At 44.1% G+C, this 19,347-nt stretch overlaps 1 protein-coding gene across 1 annotated transcript in view; it reads left to right on the top strand.

Moving 5' to 3' along the window:
- The window catches only part of Apold1 (apolipoprotein L domain containing 1), a gene marked incomplete in the record, with an annotated part of 3,934 nt that extends 1,653 nt beyond the window's left edge, over nt 1-2,281 (top strand). Inside the window, 1 exon segment of the mRNA XM_005379640.2 lies at nt 1-2,281. Coding sequence (XP_005379697.2) covers nt 1-590 — 590 coding nt within the window.
- Between the last annotated feature and the right edge of the window lie 17,066 nt (nt 2,282-19,347).

Genomic DNA, 19,347 nt, shown 5'->3' on the forward strand with positions numbered 1-19,347 from the left:
TGGCGGCGCACGTGGCGGGGAGCTCGCTGAGCGCGGCGGGCGCAGTGGCCGCCATCGTGGGGCTGTCGCTCAGCCCGGTCACCCTGGGCGCCTCGCTGGTGGCGTCTGCCGTCGGGCTGGGGGTGGCCACCGCCGGAGGAGCCGTCACCATCACGTCCGACCTCTCCGTCGTCTTCTGCAACTCCCGGGAGGTGCGGCGGGTGCAGGAGATCGCGGCCACCTGCCAGGACCAGATGCGCGACATCCTGAGCTGCCTCGAGTTCTTCTCCCGCTGGCAGGGCCGCGGGGACGCCCGGCTGCTGCAGAGCGGGAGGAACGCGTCCATGGCCCTGTACAACTCGGTCTACTTCATCGTCTTCTTTGGGTCCCGAGGCTTCCTCATCCCCAGGCGCGCCGAGGGGGCCACCAAGGTTAGTCAGGCCGTGCTGAAGGCCAAGATCCAGAAACTGGCCGAGAGCCTGGAGTCCTGCACCGGGGCCCTGGACGAGCTCAGTGAGCAGCTGGAGTCCCGGGTCCAGCTCCGCACCAAGCCCGGCCGCGACCACGACCTCGGGGCCTCCGCTGCCCGGCACGCAGCGCTGTTTTTCTGAGGACATCCTTTCTCTCCAGGACCACGGCCAGAAACCGTCCCCACGGGATCCCCCAGGACACCACCAAGCTGGGTGCGGAACTGAGTGCAAAGGATGAGAAAAACTGTGCCGGGAGCGGACGATTCCTCAGGGCCCTTCTTTCTCAACATCCTGCTGCCCTGGCTGGCCTTGAGCCCTAGGGACTCTCTCTTATTGACCCTAGTGGAGTGTGTGACCTGCAACCATTTTTCTGTGTCAAAAACCTCCTTGGCTTCACACAGTGGGGCAGCTGCTCCTGTTTTAGAATTGTTTTGGGGTCCCTGCCCCTGCCCCGAGGCTTTAAGCTGAAGCAGGGGAGGGGTGGAGAGGGGTGGAGTGGGGTGGCACGCACTTTGTCCTCCCCAAATTCCGCTAGGCTTTGAGGTCCTTGGAGTGCTCCTGGGAAGATGCACTTGCCTTAACACCTCTCTCCCAGAGTTTCTGATACAAAGAACCTCTCTGAGCATTGTAGGGGCTTCAGAACCCAGTGGAGGACTAGGGCTGACATGACCTCTCCTTCCTGTCCCCTGAGCTTACCCACTCACAGAGCCAGCCGGGCTGTGGTGTGCACCTTGCGAGGGTGACTTCCACCCAGACCTCTAGGTACCCTGAGAGAAAAGTCACCAGAGTGATCCTCTCAGTCCCCCACCCCCTTGCATGGAGAAGCTGAGGCCAAGAAAGGTGTCAGTCACTGACATCCCAGTGTAGAAAAGACAACAGTGAGTGTTGAGTTTTTTTGCAGGCTTTGACGCTACTGTGTGACTTTTCTCTGAGACTGGTTTTCTGGTGTGTAAAACAGAGATACTAAGATCTTAGCCTATTGTGAGATACTGAGACAAGGTGCCTAACACAGCGCCTGGCTCACAGGGTGCCTCCTGGATGGCTCATTAGCATCGCCAGGGAATTTTTTAGACAGGCAAATTGTGGGACTCAACCCCGGATTTACAGAACCAGAAACTTTGGATGTGGGGCCCAGCCACTCGTCTTTAAACAAACTCTCCAGGCAATTCTGATGCACACTGAGGGCTGAGAACCCTCAGTGCAGCAAATGTTGATTTCTGATTTCCTCAATAAGCCTGGTCAGTAGGGGCGCTATAGTCTTGAGAATCATTCAGGGAAGGTCAAGGACACACTGTCCCACAAGCATGAGAAAGAAGGGAGGAGATCGCCAGTGCTCTGGCCAGTCAGTGAATCCCGGAGGTATTTCTGACCTTGTGAACTAAGAGATGTAACACAGTATGCCCTTTAGAGGGCAGTGTTGCCCACTCGTTGTGGAAACCGATACAGAAAGGAATGTGAATTTACCAGATTTTTCTCTATTATTTTCCCTGAAAATTCCAGGCTATTTTTTTTAATTTATTTTAAGTTTTTAATTTAATCACTATTATTTTCATTTAATTTTATTTAATCACCACATTTAGAAAATGATAAGACTAGCATGTTTCTGAATAGGTGACTAAGGAGGATCTTTTTAAGAGATGAGTTTGAGTTTGATTTTGTAAAGAGTTTTTCACCTTCAGAGGGACTTTTTCCCTAGTGTTTTAAATGATCTTTTTAAAGTAAGTGTGGGGAGTTCTGCACAGAAGAGAGACCAAGATGGGGCTGGGAATTTAGCTCAGCGGCAAAGCACCTGCCAGGCAAGTGCAAGGTCGTGAGTTCAATTCCTTGTACTGGAAGAAAACAACAACAACAAAAAAAAAAAAGAGAGAGAGAGAGACCAGGAGCTGATTTTAAGTTTGTAAACTGAGGCTTGACTCATGGGATATATAAATGATGCAGCATATTTATCCCACAAGGTCCTTTGCCGGAAGATAACACTTGACCTGGGAAGAGAACTTACTTAGTTTCAGGACAAGAAAAATAAGAGGCACATGAAAGAAACTCATAGACCTTGGGACTCTGATGTCCTGAGAAATCATGTCTTATGGGTGACAGACAAAATAGCTTGTGTTATGGTCGTAATGTGTCACTCTGGGGACTGTAAGAAACCTGCCAGCTACATCTGAGAAAATATTTAGAATTTCCTCAGTTTCCATCCCTTCAATTACAGTGTTGAAAAAATCAGTTGGAGAGTCTTTGGAACCACATACAAAATCCTTGTCTGCATGAGCTATATTTAGTACATGCTATACATTTTCCATGTCTGCCCCCACCTTTCCCAGGATGGCTGTGTGTCTGAGGAAGTGTAATTTTAGCACTGGGGGAGGGGTGGGTGTTTCTATATTTTTACTTTTCCCATAAATAGCAATTTGTCCGTTTCCTGGTTTATTCTAAAATTGGCATTGGCTTCTTTTAAAACTGGTGTTATTCTCCACCGTTATGCACAGATACCAGTGAGAAGCACCAGAAGGTGTTATGGCAAAAATGTACAGCTGGTCCCTAACTCCTAAATCCATCATTTATGAGTGCTTGAGCTTGAGTTACACTTTCCCAATGCTTGACATGTTCCCTAGGAATAAACGGCGCACTTCTGGAAGCAGCAGCAGCAACAACAGAAACTTCTTGTCCCTTGAATATTTTGAGTCTATCAGAGTTCGAAACTTCTTTAGTGGCAAACTTTACAGCTATGGAAGAGCGGCTGCTTTGGGAGCCATAGTTACATGTAGCAGAAACTCAGTAATGCATTTGAGTAATTTAATTAATGGCTCAACTGTACTAATAAGCATTTGTTGATAAAAGATCTTCCATCCTCTCATGTGTCTGTGATAAAAAGGGAAGCCTCTACTAGGATTTAGTCAAGTTCAGTTAAAGTGATCCTAGCAACAAATATTTTCTTTCATGGGAATGCAAATAAGGCTTTTTCTTAAGGCCTTGATTTTATAAACAAAGAGTCTGAGATGGTATGTTGTAAGGGGAGAAGGGAGAGGGGGCATTTAGATTATAAATGTACTTTACAAAAATGTCAGGGTTTGAAAAATACACGTGTTCACACTAAATCTTGAAGTTCTCTGTTCGTTTCTTGGGTTTATAGTCAGTCATTTGGATTTTGTTTCATAATAAAGGAGACTCACTTATTTCTGCATTTCAAAGAGTCAATAAAACTACATTCTGCTCCATTAAAAAATAATCCTCAGCAAACATTCTGCTTTGAGATGCCTGTCGTGAGACACCTGCCTTTTCCAATATGGTAAATGTCAAAACTGAAAGCATTTACTGGGGGAAAACAAGAAAGAGAAAAGTGGTGTGGAAACCATTCTAGATCAGATATGTCAAACAATCAGTCAACTTGATACATTTCTCATTCAATAGCTTGCTATGAAAGAAAGTAGAGGGAATTGAAACGTTGAGATAAAGACATTGTACAGAGGTGAGCAGGGATACGGTTAAAGGTAGAAACTTTCAAGTTCATTGTTTCCCACTGTAGCAAAATTACTCCTTTTTTCATTTATTGAAATAAATTGCTCATGTTTCAAACTTTTTTATCTTTCTGTAATTAGGTAGTCTCAGGTTTGCCTGTAAATGAATTAGTAGCTTTGTCAAAGGCCAGATATTCACTGATTTTCACTTAGAACATTCAGCATCCAATTATATGAATCAATTTTTAAGGTAATTGATTCATACATAGGAACTCTTTTACTATCTAGAAAGCAGACATCTACCACTCTCAAAACCTTTGAGTAAAATTACAACCTGGGAAACAATCTAAAGGAAATGCAGAATCAGTCAAATTAGCTTTCACAAAACCCAAATCCTAGAGAGAAGCAGGCAGGGAACATGAGGGACAACATCTATATCAGGAAGGCAAAACTTGCAGAAATCTCCAGGAGACTTTACCTTGTAAAGTCGCTGATCTTAACCATGCAAGGCAGCCTGGAAAATGCAGTTTTTTAAAGATGAGGATTGTGCTGCCACGAATACACGTAGAGTTCTGTTGGTAAGGAAGAAAATATAGGTGGGCAGTGGGGTGGAGGAGGGTGGTATCCAGCAACCCAAGCCAAAAACCTGTTGTCACTGCAGGCAGCTGGGGGCTACTACTCTCTGAGTGCCGGCATCTGCGTCTATACCTTAGCAATATTCCTGGGTCTTGATGTCGCCCTATTCATGACTGTACAGCTAAAATGAGGCTGTGTCAGCAGGACCCTCACAGCCATAAGCTGGGATCCTCTCTTTGCTGAAGCATATGGAACTCCTGTAGTAACAAGTGTTCTTTCAGCTAAGTGCAATAAATTTGTGGAGTTGACAGGGGTTGGGATGTTACTTTTTGCTCCTGGCAAACTCATAAAAGGAGAAGTAAACCCTGCTGAGGTCTGGAGTAGGACAGAGTGAGCCATGAGATCTGGAAACAATCTCTCAACAACGTGAGAGTTGTCAGGAGAAAGGAAATAGTGTTGCTAAATCAAGACCCATATGGGAGCCAGGAATGGATGTTAGGGTCCTCAGGACCAACTCCCCTGATTGGCATCCCTGTGCTGCTGGAGTTTGGAGAGAATGATCTCCGTGGTGGTCTAGTCTGTGTGGATAAAGATTCTCTGAATGAAGCTACATCTGCACAATCTGATGTTCAATTTTGTTTTGTATTCCCAGCATAACCACAGAAGTGGGTGCGCAGGCCTGCTGGCTACTGGGTTTGTCCCAGAGGTTTAGCCAAGGGTCACAGCCGAGGTCTTTGCCTCCCTTATGCAAAGGAACAGGGAGGTCCTGGCTACAGCCAGTCGCAGAATTGACCAAAATAGCTGTAACTGAGGGAATCTTTTCGTGGAGACTGGGAGTGAGGGTGATAGCTAAACTCTTTCTTTTAGGTGAAATGCTTCATTTCTAGGCTGTCTGATTGACATACAAACATTTAGTTCTGTCTTCACCTTATTATTGAAGCTACATATTCACCATATCATTTAAGAATAGTACTTTCCCCAGTGCCTAAAATGATATTTTGATATATAGAAAATAAATGTGAAATATTTAATAATAATAGCAAACATTTATTGAGAAATCCCTAGGGACTATTCTAAGTACAACTTGACCTGCATTGTCTCATTTAACTTACAAAAATCTTACAAGGTGGACACTGAAATTACTCTGTATTATTAAAGAATCTGAGAGATCACACAGCTAGCAAGAGTACCCCAGGAATTGAATTTGGGCAATCTGACTCCAGAGTTAGGGTCTTAGTTAGTCTGATAGTAAGTATATTCCTGATATAAGATAATAGCTCATGATGGCGATCATATTAATAATAAAAAACCTGACAGATTCATTCATTTATAAAATATTTACTGAGCACTCACATTGTACCATGTCCTGTCATTTGTGAAGAATATGGACTGGGTTTTAGATCCCGTGGCACAAAATCTAGTAATCCATGCAGCATAATCTTATGCCAGTAGGTTAGTCAATAAGAAATTAACATATAGTTTTACACATAGTTAGTACTTGCGGTAAACAACGTGGGTGTGATTTGAAAGTTATAAAACTTCAGCTTCAATCAGTAAAACTTACGTGCAGACAGATATTTTGTACTGCTGCCCCAGATCTCCCAAACATGGCAAGATTCTTGGGAACAAAACACCTGAAATGAAAAGGTGTGATTTATAAGAACTTTTTTTTTTTTTTGCTAATTGCTGATATGCTGGAACTGGACATATGAATAGAGACAACATAGACATTAATACAACAATTACTGGTTCAGCAGTCTTTTTTTTTTTTTTTTTTTTTTTGGTACCAGGAATTGAGCTCAGGAACCCTGTGCTTGCCAGGCAGGTGCTTGTGCCACTGAGCTATATCGCTGGTCCTCTTTTTCAGATCTTGTTTTAAAACTTCTAACATGAAACTTCTTGGGGTCATTCCACTGAAGCCACCACTGGCCCTGCTTATCATTTTCTTCTCTCAGGGTATGCATTCAATTTCAGGCTAGTAGTTATGGATTATATCACCAGAAGCTGTGGCTGAACAGGAAAAGGAGTTTGGGTACTACAAAACTCTGCAAAATAACAATGGCTTGTCTGTGGATTATTTATTTTCAACACTATCGTCTGAGATTCTGTATAGTAAACACTGTTAGTTGCTTAGCTTTCATTTTTTCTAATTTCTCTGAGGCATTTGATGTTGTTGACTACCCATTGGGTCTTGTTTTTGTTTTTTGTACTGAGCATTAAACCCAGGGAATGCTAAGCTATCTCCTTAATACTTTTATTTTTATTTTGAGATGGGGTCTTTCTAAGTCTTTAGAAAGAGGCCTACTCAGAATGGCTTTCAGCTTTCAACCTTCCTGCCTCAGCTTCCCAAGTAGCTAAGATTACAAGTAGAGCCATCAACTGGGCTGACTACCCAGTTCTTCAAGCCCTCTTCTGTCTTGTGTTTTGGGACAACAGCCTTTGTCTTTGGGATTCCTAGCTTCCTTGATAGCTTTTCTTTTTCCATTCCTGAACTCTAAATATTCCCTGACCTTAGACGAACTGAGACTGCTTCCCCTCGCCTCCACTGTGGGGTCCTCACAAGCACGTCCACTTCTGAGGTCCCATGGCTGGTCCTAGATTGGATGTTGGGGTGGGTAGATCCAGCTCTAAAGGATTCTCTTGGGTCAGCTTGAATTTGGTGAGTATTGGGAGATTTAAAGACAAATGAAATCATTAAACAAAAAAGAATGTACAGAAAAGAGATCCTAGCTGTGTTCCTACTACCTTGGATTTCACTGAGACACAGGCTTGCTCTAATCTTTATTTTTTTTTTTTAATCTTTTTGAGACAAGGTCTCACTATGCAGTTCAGTCTGGCCTTGAGCTCACTCAAAGCCCAGGCTGGTCTCGAACTCGAAATAATCCTCTTGCCTCAGCCTCCCGAATGCTGGGATTACAGGTGTGTGCCACCACACCCGGCGTCTAATCTGAATGTCTAAATGCAATCTGTTCATATCTCTCACTCTTATCATTTAATACCTTTTATTAAAGATAGATGTCCTACCACAAGACCTTAAGGAGAGAAGCCACATCATAGATACCATTAAGCCTCGCTGCAGGGTCTCTGCTTCCTGCTGCAGAAAATCCTCCTTAAGCCTTTGTCGAATGAACAAATGAACAAGTACTGTCCATCCACGTGGAGACCCTGGCATTGCTTCTCAGCACATTCTCTGTAAAACTGGACCAGTGCCACAACTCTTCCCCCTCTACCCAAGGGAACATCAGCGTCTCAGTTCCAACCTCAAGGAACATAACTCTATCCACACCTTAGTTCCAGGTTTCTGGGCTCGGGAAGGTCTGACTTCCGTGCTGTCTGTTCTGTTTTAACAGTGCATGATGGTGGTGATGCTGTGAAGAGCTAAGAGCGCTTAATTCTGCAACTTTAATGAGACAACAGGGTGTGGCCTAGAACTGTTAGAAAAGGCTGAATTGGAAGGAAAAGGTGTAAGGTTGATGGGGGCTCATTGTCTTGGGAGGAGGAGGTAGGATGTAAGAGGGACATGCAGGAGGTCATAACTATGTCCTCTGGGAGACTGAAGGACCAGGGTTTTTGTTTCCTTCTGTTTGTTTTTTTTTGTATATTTGTTTGTTCATTTTGCAATATTGGGGACTGAATGGGATAGCTCTTCTACCACTCAGTTACATTCCCAAACCTGTTTATTTTTCATCTTTTTTTTTTTTTTATCTTTTTGAGACAGGGTCTCACTATGCAGTTCAGGCTGGCCTTGAGCTTACTTTGTAGCCCAGGCTGGTCTCAAACTCGCAATAATCCTCCTGCCTCAGCCTCCCGAGTGCTGGGATTTCAGGCTTGTGTCACCACGCCTGGCTATTTTTCATTTTGAGACAGGATCTCCTGAATTGAACTTGTGATCCTCCTGCCTCAGCCTCTCAAGTAGCTGGGGTTATAGGGGTGGATCACTGTGGCCCAGTGGCCCAGTGGCCCAGGGGTTTTGACCGATCTGGAGAGGAGAATTGGACCATCATGCAGCACCAGTGCTTGGTGATGAGAGATAAGAGCAGAGGAAAGAAGATTTCTGTTCAACCCGATACCCCACCTCCACGGGCTCTAGAATGTACGGAGTTGGCATAAAAATGCAAGCCCAGTCCTAGGCCAGAACTAACTCCCTCGCTAAAACTATTAAATTTTGTGATTGAATCTTAAACTTGTGATGTTGCCAGTGAAATTTCTGGCCTCTGAAAGCTTTGCTCCCTACAGTACCTTCTTTCTCAGGAGTTCAGCCAAACAGAGGAAGACTTCTGAGTTATAAGGGACACAATTTCCCATTTTTCTATCCTGCCACTTCTGCAAGCTTTCTCAGCAAGATTATAATCCACACGGACTTATCAGCGGAGGACTGCAGGACACCATTTTCTCTGGCACAGAGGTGCCAGACAGAGACAATTTTCCTTTTGGTGGTCTGCGGTGAGACTGGGGCTTGTCCCCACCCTTGCCTTATTTATGGAAAGATTTTGGGCTTCTTTGCTCTTTTTTTTTTGTCTTTTTGAGACAAGGTCTCGCTTTGCAGTTCAGGCTGGCCTTGAACTCACTTTGTAGCCCAGGCTGGTCTCAAATGCGCAACGATCCTCCTGCCTCAGCCTCCCGAGTGCTGCGATTACAGGCGTGCGCCACAGCGCCCCGCATTCTTTGCTCTTTTTCTGGAGTGATTAATCACGGCCCAGGGTAATAACCTGTATTCAGACACTCAATTTAGTCATTCACGCTCCTCCCCGCTCCCTTCTCCCTCCCTTCCCTGATCTCTTCCTCTTCCTTCCAGATCTTGGTGCTGGGTTTGAAACCCCAGGCCTTGTGCAGACTAAGCACATGCTCTATCCTTGAGCCCCCAAGTACCAGCGTGCCTCTTGTACACACAAGCAAGTGACATTTCTGCACGTAATTGCCACTTCATCTCCCCTTAGCTGAGTGTCCTGCAGAAGTTGGAGGGGTGGTGCAACTTAGCCCAGGTGCACAGGGAGAGGAGTCAGCGTCTTTAGAAATAAGATGGAAAGCTGGCACGTGGGTGATAAGATTAGCGGCCGGAACTGTGGAAGCTCCTCTGACTGTTCACTGAAGTGGAGAGCAAGGTCACTGGCGGAGATGACCAGGGGTGGGGGCACTGCGCGGTTGGGAGGGGCTGTTCAGAGAGTGGGAAAGGGACTGGACAGAGGCATGCAGGGGCATCGACAGAGGGGCAGTGGCGACTGGGTTTTCATTCTGTAAACTGGAGAAGCGTAGTTTTGACCTTAGCCGGTGTTAGGGTTCTTATATGCAACAGCAGCTCTCCCAGCTAGTTGAGCACAGAAGCAGTTTATTAAATACTAGGAAGCAGCAGGGCATGGTGGCACAGGCCTGTAATCCCAGCACTCAGGAGGCTGAGGCAGGAGGATGGCTATGAGTTTGAGGCCAGCCTGGGCTACAGATTGAGTTCAAGGCCAGGCTGAACTGCACAGGGAAACCTTGTCTTAGAAAGACAAAAAAACCAAAAACCAAAAACCAAAAAAACCTAGGAAGCTTACAGAGGCTCCAAGAACATTGAAGTCAAGCTGGGGGACAGTGCGGCCAGGAACAACACCCAAACTGTGTTTGAGGTCCCCACTCCAGCTGGGTGAACCTGCATTGCCACTGTCCCTGGGCTGGGATACCTCACACAGCACATCCCACACAGGCTCGGGCACCAGGACCTTTGCTACACTTCCCTTTAAGCTGGTCATCTCTGCCACGGTCCTGTCCACTTACCTGCACGAGTCTCTTGTGAACTCACTGGGGTGTGGGTGTGCCGCTGGGCAGAGACCAAGTCAGGCATCTGCGCCGAGTGCCAGGGAGGGCGGCTGAATTTCTGGTTTCTATTCAAGGTCATGAACTCCTAATGGGGGAATTTCAGGAACCACTGGAAAACTGTTCATCAGATGCTGAGCAAGGACAAGGAATGTCCAGGCCAGTAGGGAGAACAGCTCATCTTTTATTTGTCTATTTATTTATCTGTATCAAACGTTTGGACATCAAATTTATTATACCAAAATTTAATGCTTCTGTGTGGAAGTGTGGCATAGCTACCATGTTATAGCTGCTTGGTATTTTGTTGTGGCAACAGGAGGAGCTGGGTTGCCAAGGAATTTCATAAACACCTCCATTCCTAGTAATATGTTTTCTCAAACATGGTGCACACCTTTAAAAAAAGGGAATATGAAACAACCAGGAAATGAGTCAAAGCTGCCTTTTCCCCTATGACCCAGTCCATAGAATGAACTGACCTTGAAACCCTAGCCTTTGTGGCTTTCTGCACAAGGCTGTTACATAACATTTGAATTTCCTGCTTCTGGTTGACTCGAAGTTAGACCCATTCCTTATATGTTTTATTTACATCCTAGAACATCATTTGTGCTTTTTCACTGTACTTTTAGCCTGAGACACCAGATTTTGGGGGGTAGAAGATGTAAAAGTCTTTTATCCTAAAGACCAAAGGATAGAGTGGACCGTGGCATTCCAGAGGACCAGACGGCGGGCTTGGTAGACAAGTTGGCCTTACTGCACGTTCCCATCCCAGTCACACTGAGCTGCTCTGAGCCACTCTGAACCACTGTAGCCCCCACCTCTGAAAATAGCCGTATCCTTGTTCAATAACCATATGCCAAACTTGGTCTCTCTATTTTTTTCCAGATTCATAAACTCCCTGTGGTCCGTGTAATTACTAATAAATAGGCTCTGGGGATTTCTTCATGTCATACACACACAGGAGACTCATTTATAAACTGGTCTCCTTCATTCATTGGACAAGAACTTGCTGAATGCTTCTGCCGTGCTAGGCACGGGTAGTGCCTACGGTTTGGTGGGACATTGGACAGAGATGATGTTCTTCATGGCCTATGGTGGTAGTGATGTAAATGGAAGGAAACAGAAAGACTCAAGATGAACTCTGCCTACAGAGTCTATCAGACTGGCTGATGTGCATCCTATAGGACAGGAAGAGGTGAGAAGAGCAAGAAGCAAGTGCTGATGGGAAACTCACACGCAAAAGTCAAATGTTCATTGGCCAAGCTGAGACTCTAAACAAATTATCCCCAGAAGAGACACCCTTAAGAACACATAGACTACGTGGGAGGCAAAATAAATGGGTGTATGTTCATTGAAAAATTTCAGGACGTGTTACTGACATGTCCCTTTCCTTTTGCCGCAGTAGTGACAGCAAGGTGTCAGTGCCGTGTCCCATCCTTGGGGTAGCATAGTGTTAGTTCTTACAACAGGTCTTGACCTTGTTCCCTCTGCCCCCACATCAGCTCCTCCTCTAGCACTGTGTGTTTGGCTGTGTGAATCATTCTCTCACGTTCCTGCTTGCTCACATTGTAACCTAGGAGCCATGGATACGTCCCTGGCCTTCACCGTCTGTGTTAACTCGACCGTGGGGATGTACTTAGCGTCTACACACCCTTTAGCTGCCCATTTCTCTCCAACCCACTGTTCCTACTCTGGTCCAAAATACCCATATCTTTTGCTTGAAAGGCTGCCATTCTGCTCCCCTGCCCAGCTATTCTCCACTGCAGCTGAATGTTCTTCTTAAACGCATCTTTGCCGACATCGCTTTAACCACTTCCTGTTGTCCTTAGAATAAGGTTCTAAATTTCCAGATTCTTAATTCGAACTACCAGATCCTAACATATCCAGGCCCTACTCATCCTTTTGTCTTCATCTGGAGTCAGCATCTTACAATTGATTTGACTGTTTTCCCAGTGCAGGGCCGAACCTGGGGGTTTCTTTCTGGCTGGTGACCACTCCCTACGCCCCACACAGTGCTGCTTAGCTTGTGGGTTTCTGTTTAGAGTCGCAGGGAACACCCCCGTGAGTCAGGGGAAGTCTGAGTAGTCCCATTATCCAAAGTTCAAGCACTTTGCTTTCCTCTTTGGAGCAACTCGCTTCACTTGTGATTGCTTGTTTGCAGCTGTCTGCCCCACTTGAGCATGAGGATTTATTTACTTGTGTTTATTTTTTATGAGGCCGCCTTCCCCACCAAAGTGTCGGTTCCATGGTTACTGCTGGGTCTCTAATGTCTGGCCCAGGGCCCAACTGAGTGCTTGAGAATATGTGTTTGAAGAAAGAAAGAAATGCAGGTTTTCTGTATTAACAAAGAAAAAGAAATCAACAAAGAACAAGGACTTGTCTTTTTCCCCTAGACACAAATTGGTTAGATAACTGAACGACTTGTACTTCAACTGTAGTTTTTCTAGATGCCTGTGGACTGTCCCCTTCTTTCTCTGCCCTCATTATTATATCATTTGTGTCCTTTCTTCATTGAGCACACACGTTCAAAACAGGGTACAATTCAGAAATCTGAAGATAATTTTAGGCACAGGCTGGATGGAGAAGGGAAGATCACAGGAATTGTGGACTCTAAAGATATAGAGTGTGGTAGTGCATACCTGTAATTCCAGCTACTCCTGAGGCTGAGGCAGGAGGATCGCAAGTTTGAGGCTGATATGGCAACTTAGTGAGACCTTGCCTAAAAAAAAGAAGAGAAAGAAAGAAAGAAAGAAAGAAAGAAAGAAAGAAAGAAAGAAAGAAAGAAAGAAAGGCTAGGGATGTAGTGGTAGATTACCCTGAAATTTAATCCTAAGAACCACAAATACATATACAAATCAGATAATTTTCTAACTTAGTACATTTTTGCATTGGTTCCTTCTTGAATAATGAGTGCATTGTTCTGGGGATTGAACCCAGGACATTGCCCTGAGCTTAAATCCCAAAGTCCTTTAAGTTTTTTTTTAATTTTGTTTTGAGTTAGGATATTGCTAAGTTACTAAGTTTTTCAGGCTGAGCTTGAATTTATGGTAGTTTTGTTTGTTTGTTTTGGTGGGACTTGAACTTGTGATCCTTCTGCCTCAGCCTCCCAGATTGCTGGGATGATAGGCATGTGACACCATGCCCAGTGAGAACTTTGTTCTAACTGAGCTTTCTCCACAATAAACTACTAAAAGTACAACTTCTGGGAGGATTTTGTGCAGAAAGTAATAAGGGATGCTTGTGTTCACCTCCCACAGAATTCTTGTTCATTTGTTGGAACTCATTTTACTTTTAGTCCTGCAGCTACCAATACACTCACTCGTACCCCAATCACTTATACTCATCTGGAACCAGTATACTGTTTTAGGCTTGCTTCTCCCCATTTATCTTTTTGTGTTTATCTAGATTTCTTTCATAGTCTTCCTCATTGTTCTGAAACTACAGGCTATGACAAGGCTCAGTTACTAGAGTGAGTCTCCAGTATTTCCAAGAGCAGCATATAAATATCCAAGCTACTGCACACCTGGTGGGGAGAATCAGGAGCACATGACCCTCTCAGGTGAGAGCGGCTCCCTCCTTGGAAGCCACCTGTGGTCACTCTGAGGGGGGACATGAGTCCTGTCACTGGCAGGTGCTGCTCGAGGAGCCAAACCTCCCCAGCAGGCCCTGCATCCAGAATGGTCTGCCGCATCTTCTACATCGTCCTGATGCCCCTGGGACACTAGCAGCACAGGAAGCCTTCAAAATAGTCTACGTCCAAATTACCCAAGAATACGGCAGAAAAGACCTTTGCTTGGCTAACATGGGGAGGATTTAAAAAAATATAATAGTTGAATAGCAGAGTTGGTTCAGGTCAGCTCCTTTTTTATTAAAAGTGGCTGTCATTCAGAAATCTGACAAGGGGTGATAGGAAGGTACAGTGAATGTTTAAATTAAAAAAAAGCCTATTACAGTAAAAAGCATATTGCCAAGAATGAAGGTTTAAGTGTGATCTAAGTGAGGTACTTTTCTTTTAAAGAGAAAAAAAAAAAAACAAAGTTTCAAAACAAGATAATAGGAGGGTAATAATGGTTAAAACATTGCATATTACTATCTTTAAATTAATTACTCAGAGTATAAGATATAGGCATTTAATTGTCCAAACAATATTAGCACAAGCCTTTCTTTTCAATGAACTAAGAGAAATTAGTAGTATCTTAACTATCTTGTATATATATTATACATATATTTTTTTGATTTTCCTTCTTTTTTCCTTTTTCCCATCCCAGTTTCTGTTTCCTTTTGAACAACTTCTTCCCATTTTATAATATTTATTGTACCTTTTGGATCTTATTTACTCTTTTCTCACACTAGGAAAGCAATATGATGTTTACACATTCACATCTGGTTTATTTCACTTATGAGTACGGTCTTGAGTTGTGTCCATTTACCTATAAAAGTAGCCAGTTTATCCTTTTTTATGGCTGAGTAGCACTCCACTGTATAAAAAGACCACATCTTTTCTATCCATTCTTCAGTTGATGGGCATTTGGGTTGTTCCCAACATCTAGCTGTTACAAATTGTGCTGCTATAAATATTGATGTACATATATCGCTGTGGTACATTTTTAATTCTTCTGGAAAGATACCCAGCAGGGGAATCGCTGGGGCAAATGGGGCCTCCAATCCTGGTTTTTTGAGGAATCTCCACACTGATTTCCACAGTGGTTGCACCAGTCTACACTCCCACCAAAAGTGAAGGTTCCTTTTTCCCCACAGCCCCTCCAGCACTTGTTGTTGGTTGATTTCTTGACGACAGCCATTCTTTCTGCGGTGAGATGGAATTTCCATGTGTTTATAAGTTCTTGAGGTTTCTTTTGCCATTGATTTCCACCTTCAGTGCACTATGGTCTGATCATATGCATGGGATAATTTCAATGTCTTTGCATTTACTTAAGCATGTTCTCTGAGCTAGTATGTGGTCTGTTTTGGAGAATGTCCTGTGGGCAGCTGAGAAGAATGTGTTTTCTGATGTTGTGGTGGTGGAACACCCTGCAGACATCTACTAAGTCCATTTCTTCAAATGTTTGGTTTAATGCTAATATTTCATTGTTGATTTTTTGTCTAGTGGATCTGTCTTTTTGTAACAGTGGGGTATTTAGATACAACTGTATTAATACTTATTTGGTATTTCTTTTTAAAATTTTTTAAAATTTTTATTTCTTGTTTTTTGGTATCAGGAATCGAACTCAGGACCTTGTGCTTGCCAGGTAGGCACTTGTGCCACTGAGCTACATCCCCAGCCTTATTTGATTTTTCACGTCTGATAATATTTGTTTTATATAGTTGGGTACACTGGTATTTCTTGCATTATATTTATGATTGTTATCTCTTCCTCTTGGATTGCTCCCTTTACAAGGATATAGTGACCTTCTTTATCTGTCTTAATCAGTCTTGGCTTGAAATCCATTTTGTCTGCAAATAGAATAGCTACCCCTGCTTTTTTCTGGGTTCCTGTCACATGGAGTATTGTTTTCCACCCTTTGAATTTCAGTTTATGAATTTCTTTTTGAATCAAATGTGTTTCATGTACGCTGCATATTGCTAGATCTTGCTTCTTGATCCATTCTGGCAGTCTGTGTCTTTTGATTGGTGAGTTGAGACCATTAACATTGATGGTTATAACTGATACGTACTGACTTATCTTTGTCATGTTATTTTTCTGTTGTTGGCTTCCCCTCTTCTTTTCCCCTCCATTTGTTGTTTTCTTTGCCTGTGGATTCCTTCTGTTGGGATTCATGGAGTTCTTGTCCTTGTTATCTCTTTCTAGAATGTCCTTCAAAACATTGCTGAGTGCTGGTTTAATGGTCATAAATTTCCTCAGATATTCTCTGTCATGGAAGAATCTTACTTCTCCATCAGTTTTTTTTCTGGTAGCATGAATTGAACTCATGATCTTACGCTTGCCAGGCGGGTACTTGTGCCACTGATCCGTATCTCCAGCCCTCCCCATCAGTTTTGAAAGATAGGCTTGTGGGATACATCAGTCTGGGTTGAAGGTTATTTTCCTTGAGAACTTGAAATACTTCTTTCCAAGCTCTCCTTGACTTGAGCGTTTGTGCTGAGCAGTCTGCTGTGATTCTGATAGGCATTCCTTTATAGGTGATCTGCTTCTTTTCCCTAACAGCTTTTAAGATTCTATTCTTAAGCAAGGCGTAGTAGCGCACACCTGTAATCCCAGCACTTGGGAGGCTGAGGCAGGAGGATTGTTCTGAGTTTGAGACCAGCCTGGGCTACAAAGTGAGCTCACACCCAGCCTGAACTGCACAGTGAGACCCTGTCTCAAAAAGACAAAAAAAAAAAAAAAAAAAAAAAAAAAAAAAAAAAATTCTATTCTTGTGTTGAATTTCTGGCATATTAATCGTAAAATGCCTGATTGGAGATATTTTTAATCTTGGCTAACTGGAGTTGGAAATTAATTGGAAACCACATTTACATTCATATAAAAACAAGGTCAAACAACAAGAAGAAGGAAAACAAAAACAAAAGCTTGACAATGACAACAAAAAACAAACAAGAGAGAGAAAGAAAAAAAGTCCACTTCCAGGTTTGTCTCTGATGTTACTGGCAGACAATGTGTGGAGACAGTCCGATCCATGCCGATGTATCTCAGCGAGCCAGCAGTAGCTTTTTGGTGAGGCAGCGGATGATCTCAGCGAGCTGCACCTTTTGGTTGAGACCAGACTCGTTCAACCTGCAGCCATCAAGGCTCTGAGGGCCTGAGCCCAGCTGGGAGCCACTGGATGGAGCTGGCAGCAGCTCAGCTGGTCCTTCTCCAAGATGGCTCCTGGCCAATTGCTCTCTGGAGCAGGACTACTGATCCCTCAGCACTCACCGCCAGCTAGTGCAGTCCTCCACGTCCGCTGCTCCCCTCACTGCTGCATCTCTCCGTGGACGCCTCTGGGGTCACCAGCACTCACCGTGTCCACAGGCTTGAACTGCTCCTCTCACACCGTGAGTCTCATCTCAGGGAGTATGCACCACTGGCCGCCTCCTTCCTCTTTGTCGAAGTTTCTCGCTTCACTCTCCGTGGGCTTCAGTTCGTGTCTCAGGTCCTTCCTGGGTCCAGGGAACCCACTTCCCTCCATCTCTCTGCTCTTTCTCTGCTGCTTGCCACTCTGCCATCTTGGTGCCCCCCCACCTAAGTGAGGCACTTTGATGAATGGCAATGTGTCTTTTTATTACAATATTTCACAGTTAAATGTTCACCATGTTTTATGACCCTCCTTTGATCAAATGCTTGTGGCAATTTCTGTCAGGTAAAACCACGACAGTGTGTCCTCAACCACCTTATTCACTGGATCTGTTACCAAGTCAAGATAACCTTGAAAAATGAATGATTTGAATCAGTTCAGGCCATCCAGGCAGCCACAACTGCACCCCGAGGGCCACACAAAGTGACGGGACGATGGGATGAGTGTGTTCACAGGGCGGGGAGGATCTCGAGGTGGCCGTGTGAGTGGGACCATCATAGATTTTTAAAAATGTAGACATGCATCATAGTTTTTGATCATGCCATATATATAAACATAGAGTCTGCCTCAAAAATGCATACATAAAGAAAAAAACTTGTATAAATATTTTAACGTTAAATTTACTGAGACAGCATGTGATTGATACAAGTTACCTTAGGCCCGTGCAATGACAAGAGGTGCTCAAAATGGTGACCACGAGCTTCCAGGCATTTATTAGTACAGCCAACTGCTGAAGTGCAGATACATTTTTTGGCAGACTATATATAAGTACATATATGTAAGTGTATGTATACATATATAATGCATATGTTTGTATGAGAATATATAAATACATGTATAAATATCTATATGGCAGGTTGTATTGGCTACAGCACGTTTTAACAACCCTGGGTGGCTCTGGCCTTACCTGTGTTGTACCCCTTCCACTCGTGTCTGCCCAGGGCCTCTTCCTCCCTCTCATGTCTGCTTCCTGCCCCGCCAGCCAGGCCTCCTACCTTCCCTCCACCCTGCTTAGGGAAGCAAAACACAAACTTGAGCTGCTCCCATCTTTGTTCTCACAGAAAAGAAATTTGTGGCAGAGGAATTCTGAGTGTGACCAGGTGGATCAAAGCTGCTTCTGATCACATGAGACAATCTTCAGTGAAGTCACTGGTCTGGCCTCCAGTATATATTTGTGTACAGGTGGATTAAATTCAGCACCTTCATACTGAGCTACATATCCTGCTCTTATTTTATTTTATTGTTTATTTTTTGAGGTAAAGTCTCTCTCAATTGCTAGACTGCCTGCCCAGGTGGACTTAAAGTTGCGATCTTCCTGCCTCAGCATCCCCAGAGTGCTGGGCATTATGGGGATGCACCACCACGCTTAGCTCCAGGTAGCACATCTTGGGCAGCCATTTTGTACCATGAGCCAGGGAAACAAAGGTCGCTTGTTTCTTAGATTGTCTCTCTTTCCCACGCCTTCCTGTCTGTAATCCATCTCCATGTAATGTTATTTTAAATATGCAGAGCATATCAGTTTCCTGCTCAAAATTCTTTTTGTATTTCGGATAACTTCTGAACCCCGCACTTTTGCTGCAGTGCCCCTACCTTGACCTGTCTTTTCTGTTGTTGAAAATACCAGTGTGGTTCCTGAATCAGGGCCTCTCTGGGTACGGAGGTGGGAAGGACTCCAGGCAACGGAGTTCTTCACAGTTTTCAAGTCAAAGCACATTGCCTTCACACATCTTCTATCTTGTATATTTATTCTCTTTTACCTCCAATTTTTTTGTTTCCAAATTGCTAATCCCCAGTTTTATCTCAACTCCTCTCCCTCCATACATAACTGTTCTAAAGTGTTTCAAGTGTGTTTTCTGTATGTGTTCTAGCAGACTGCAGGTAGAATATGTCCCGTGGGCATGTAGTTTTAAATATGCACCATATACTTCATGCTCTAGGTTTCAGAGATCTAGTTGTATTGCTAAGGGCATTTTGTGCGCACAGTGTACACATTTTAACTACCCACTCCTCCAGTGAGGGAGGTCAGATTGCCTCTTGCTGGTCACCTTTGGGGCCAGAGCTGCA

This window comes from Chinchilla lanigera, unplaced genomic scaffold, assembly GCF_000276665.1.
Source record: "Chinchilla lanigera isolate Chin_1 unplaced genomic scaffold, ChiLan1.0 scaffold00012, whole genome shotgun sequence".
Classification (NCBI taxonomy): Eukaryota; Metazoa; Chordata; class Mammalia; order Rodentia; family Chinchillidae; genus Chinchilla; species Chinchilla lanigera.